This window comes from Aulostomus chinensis, chromosome 14 (genome assembly GCF_037954235.1).
Source record: "Aulostomus chinensis isolate RoL2024-O1b breed Wild chromosome 14, RoL_Achi_v1.0, whole genome shotgun sequence".
In the NCBI taxonomy this organism is placed as follows: Eukaryota; Metazoa; Chordata; class Actinopteri; order Syngnathiformes; family Aulostomidae; genus Aulostomus; species Aulostomus chinensis.
The window spans coordinates 16797411-16802762 of record NC_141333.1 but is presented as its reverse complement, the minus strand read 5'-3'; the positions used below and the strand labels follow the sequence as shown (position 1 = coordinate 16802762).

General features: G+C 41.0%; 1 protein-coding gene across 2 annotated transcripts; it reads right to left on the bottom strand.

The window, feature by feature from the left end:
• Nucleotides 1–332: 332 nt before the first annotated feature.
• On the bottom strand, nt 333–5091 carry fstl3 (follistatin-like 3 (secreted glycoprotein)). Of its 2 annotated transcripts, none has more exons than XM_086224415.1 (5): nt 4726–5091; nt 4153–4338; nt 2186–2401; nt 1651–1878; nt 333–1588 (listed from the first exon to the last, which is right to left on the bottom strand). In XM_086224415.1, exons 1-5 carry the CDS (start codon nt 4793–4795, stop codon nt 1512–1514), a joined length of 777 nt encoding a protein of 258 aa, XP_086080541.1. In that variant the 5' UTR covers nt 4796–5091; the 3' UTR covers nt 333–1511. The 2 variants fall into 2 exon arrangements, with proteins under 2 accessions (XP_086080541.1, XP_086080542.1); XM_086224416.1 differs by having other exon boundaries at nt 333–1564; nt 4726–5084.
• Between the last annotated feature and the right edge of the window lie 261 nt (nt 5092–5352).

Below are 5352 nucleotides of genomic sequence, written 5' to 3'. Positions count from 1 at the left end.
GCCACTGCACGCACAGGAGCGGAGGTGGATCCACCGTAAACCGATTGGCTGCTGGAACCTTACCCACTACCCTCAACGCCGGCATGAGAGCAAAGCTGTGATCTCATGTGCCTGGAACGGGCTGTGATTAAGACTTCGTGACACAGTTTAGAAACATCTAAATAATATTACAACATCGATTTCCGAAACAGTTTCACAGAATTGCTTTTAAGTGTGTTGGAGTATGGTGGTGTGTACTGAGGACTATGAGAGAATCAGGTGCATAAGTTGTAAAAGAAAGAAGACTCATTGTGCCAAATATCAAACTAAAAGAAAGAAGACTCATTGTGCCAAATATCAAACTTTATGTTGTTTTGCAATGGCAGTACAAAAATACAAAAATATGATGCAATTATTATTCAAATTTCACAGTAGGTACACAGGTAAGGTACATATGAGACTGCTAAGTACAAGAGTTTGTATGGTTCACTGAAATCTTCCATAATACAATACACTAATTATTGAAAGTACATCCGCCTTGTTGGATCTTACCAGGGTTACCAGTGTCAACAATGAGCCGATTGACTCTCAGATGGCAGTACTGGCCCAGATCGCGGTCCATTCCTCGACAAATATGATTTCCTTTCAATCAGACAACGTTAATGACATTTGTCTGTCGAGTAAATTCTTTTAAAAATCAAATTGAAGCAGCAATTGAAATGGAACTAGCTAGTTCTACAAAAATGTATTTACAAAACAAAAGCCAAGCGTACAACAGAGGAGGTATTGTATAGAGGTTTTGGGGGTTGTACCGACGGTCTTTGTGAGACTCCAACAAACTGTTAATTTTAGTGATCAGCGGGTGGTTGAGGGTTTGGATCTGAGTTCAGAGTAAACATGCGTGGGGTGGGAATGAGACTGTTTGTTTAGGCTGACTCGCTTCCTCACCTCCAGAAAAACACAAACAGTTGTCCTGTTTGCGATTTGAAACCACAGCGCCGCTCTGTAAAGTGGTCTCTACTTTCCAAACAAATTAGACTAGCTTCCCATCAACCTTCAAAGGAAATAAAACACAAGCAGTATTTTGAGACAAATAGAGGCCATAAAAACGGTTGTCCAATGCCAATGCTAGCAACCGCTATTGTACATACACAATAAACATACCACAATAAATACATTGTTTTCGCACCAGATTTCTCAAGGATACATGGAATTGTTACTAGGGTAAAAACATAAATAGAGATTGATACCTTCTCCAATAAATAGTAGTGGTATTCTATTTACAATATGCACACATCCCAAAGAGCTCATGAGTTATTCACGTATTCATCTGCCCCCAACTAACATTTGCTTAATACACATTGCTGATAGCTTTTTTTGAGGAAACGTCTTCCAACAGAGGTCTTATATATCAAATATATCTGTCTATAAAGAGGAGGGGGAGTGATTGTCAAAGAAAAAAAAGAGGTCATCATGGAAAGCTAGTGGTGTATTCGTCGACTGACTCATCTCTCGCGTCAGGAATCCTCCTTCTAGACAGCGTTTTCCTCACTTTCTTCGAAATTGTGAGTTTTCCTCAAGGGGGCTGTACAGGAGAGACAGAATGTACCTGCAAAATCATTACATCATTGTCGGAAACAAATGAGTGCACATGTGTTTGTGAGTCCTTACTGTTGCAGTGGCCGTAGTGGCGAACTCCTATGGAGTGGCCGAGGAAGCAGGTGGCCCGGCGGAGGTGGCAGGCGCTTGGGTAAGTGATGTTGTCATTGCCGCAGATGGGCTGCTCGGATGGCATGGGTATCGGACAAGGTGCTGTACGGCACATGACACAGTGAGCGCTGTTGGTCTGGTCGGTCACACAGGTGTGAGTTCCCGGACACACCACATTGGAGCATGACTCTGTGAGAATGATGAAGACAGTACAGCAATTAGTAAAACACAATTCAGGAAATGTTTTACACACATTTGTTGTTGCACATTTTAGGGATTTGTTGAACCTCAATTTAGGCCTGAAAACTGTGTTGTTGTGTTGATGCAAAATACAAACAGGCTTTTGCCTCCTGCCTGGTCTAAAGGACTAAAACAGGGATTTAAAACATCCTAGTGTGCAAGAATAAATATGTGCACAAGAATTTTTTTTAATTTATATTAAAATGAGGCCTAATAAGATTGTTTTAAGGTGACAAGATGTGTCTCTCCTTCTTACTTTTGCACTCTCCCTGGTACATGACCTCCAGGTCGGGGTGTCCCATGCAGCGGGCCATCAACATGGTACACTCATCCTTGTATGTCTTGCCATCGCTGCCGCACACAGCATGCTTCCGGGAAATATGAGAACAGTCCGGAGAGCACACACACTGAGGTCTTCCAGTCTTCATCTTGCAAACTTTTCCAGGACTGCATTTGACTCCCTCGCAAGTTTCTACAAAAGCACAGCAAGTGGTTTCATATGCGTGGTTCTGTATGTGTGTGTGCCTGTGTGTGTGTGAGCGCTGCATCAGTTTAATGTTACTGTATTAACAAGTCTGTAGACATCAGGTGATCTGCAGGCATTTTCATACAAAACAAGTTTGAAATCTGGGGTTTTCCCTAGACCATAACACAATTTTCACCTTGCACAATATTTACAATGATCACATCTCTTTATTGAATGTTACACACAGGGGTGTCTCGCCTGGTGGAATGTGAAGCTGGCATGTTTTCATAACAGATCTATGTGTACGGCTGCACACAGGCCGTGCTAAGCTCCTGCAGAGGGATGGCGGGGCTTTGAGGTAGACAGAGTTCAAACAGCTTTCAGAGAAGTTTATGGGCTGAGAGACGAGGAAGCCCCTGGCTCCTCCGTCACCCTGTAATGTCAGAGCTCAGGAGGAACTGTAATCCTACACGCTGGCAGAGTCAATATTAGACAATGCGTACGGTTTTCTTCCCAGGACCTTTCTGAGTCTTTTGAGATGATCAACTCTGAGTCCTGAGGATTCTATAAACAATGAATTCTTATTTCCTGTCTCTACCAGCGCCTCAATATCCTGTTTTATACTGTTTTTTTTTCTTCTGTTGTATCCCCTGGACCTCTTCTGCCTTTCCATCTCTGCCTCAGTCCCTTGCTGTTTCTCCCAATAAGGGGATGTCTGAGTCTTAAGATGATATTCTAAAATAATCTGACATTCATGAAACAATTATTTCCCTTAAGCACGATTCTGCTTGATAAAGAATCAAGACAGTGACGAACATAATAAGTCCCTGACTGCTGGGCATGTGGCAGGCATTTATTCTACGCTCTGCAGGAACTCATTTTCTTTTTTTGGTCATAGAAGCACACAGGCTTCTCTTTTAACTAGTTTAGGAATGAGATTTGGTGAAAGGAGAAGGATCTCATAGGATCTTGAGGACTACTATTTACATTTTAATTATTTGCCATTCTAATAACAGGGATCAAGTAATCTGAAGTGTGTGTGTATGTATTGTGCTGATCTATGCCTTGAGAGTATCGTTAATCTTTTCATCTTTTTTTACATAGCTGTACGATACCTGCGCCTGTGTTTTATCTACCCATGTCTCTCATCTTTTAAGCCTGGTGACAAGACCAGAAGAATACCAGTAGCTCTGGTTTTCCTGCAACTTATCAAAATGACTTTTTTGGCTTCCGATCACATAGTGAATGTGCAGCTCATGACAACAGAATTAATCTTCAAGTGAACCTGAATGAACCTTGCATGAGATCTCAGAGAAGGAAGCTTCCCAGGACAGCTGGGTGGAGTTATGTGGAACGCCTCTCCTCGATCCACGTCTGCATTTTGTTAAAAAGCAGCATCGGGAACTCATTGTGTAAATATGTTGATTCACAAATGGCATGGTTTAGCTTTCATTGACGTTTCATGAGATATTTGGACTATTTGGCATAGCGGCGTAACCAGTTTATCAATCATGACTGTCTTATATTTAAACCACAACTTAAATCCTTAGTTTCTGTTGCTTTACTAAAGCTATAATTTAACAGTAGCAGCCTGAATCTGGTTGATTTTATTATTATGATACATCGAACAGAGCTTCCCGTGAAACATCTCAATTAAACGCGGGGCAGTTTAGTATGAGATTCATTTCTGCTCTGACTCCATTCTTTGCCCTGCAGTGAAAAGTCAAAGCATTCCCAATGTTTGTGTTTTTATTTACCTTTGCAGGGTTTACAGGACACAATTCCTAAGAAGCCCAGCAGGCTGACCTCATTCATGGGCAGACTGGTGTTCGACCATGCTGTGTCCAGACGGCCCCCGGCACAGCACTCATCTCTGGTCACTCCTCTCATCAGTACCATGTCGCACCTCTGGTTTTGACTCTGCTGCAGCCAGCACATCCCGGCTAAGGACCACAGCAAGACATACGGAAAAAGCGTTACTGTCTTACACAGAAGCACCCAAAGTTGTGGACTTCTTGTGATTCATATCCACACGAGTACTTTAAATGTTTTTTTTCTCTTTAATAAAGTGCTAAGACACTACAGCTTCTGTCAGTTTTTTCTAGTTTTTGTACTTCTGTTCTAAAATTTAGTTGTTTACAATTTGTCATCCATACAAAAGTGATGGCTACACTTCAATATTAGTCAGTGTTAGAGACAATTCAAAAAGTATATAAATATATTAAAAAAAAATTTTTTTAAAAAGGGTTTCATCTTTTTGGTAATTACAATCTATGAATGCAAGTCTGGTCATACTTCCCTTAAGTGTGAAACAAAAAAGATCCACTCACCACTGGCAGGATTCCTCCCAATCTGACAAAGAGTGAGAATCACACCAAAAACAGAAACCAAAAAGCTCATGGTGTACTCTAAAAAGTACTTTTCAGAAAGTATATATCAGTCAGAAGAAGTGATGTTCCTGCAGCAACAGATCAGATCACTCTAACTTCTCTGGAAGGATAGTTCACCCTTATGTGAATGAACGTGTTGTGAATAAGTGATGTTGTTCCCCCTCTGTATAAATATTTAGCCCAGATGGAATTATGCTGCTGGGATGGGCGATCCTCTCAGCCAGTAATAAGCCAGGGCAGGACACAGTTTGACGCTGACTCAATTTCCAGAGTCGGGAAATGATCCATGCCCTGCAGCGTCAGACACTGGGCACTTATGTGACCTCACAAAACATTTTCACACCACATTAGACTAATTTAAGGTTAAGTAGGTCCTGAGTTAGGGTATTAGGTGATATTAAAGGAAGTTTTTAAAGCGTTTTGTACAAAACAAATTGAAATGAAGTTTAGATTTCAAGTATTTGGGGAGTTTTGAATTGCGTAAGCCATTTCATATTACGTCAATTTATTTATTTATTTATTTATTTATTTTTAGAATTGGATCCACGATATTTTTCCTTTATATTG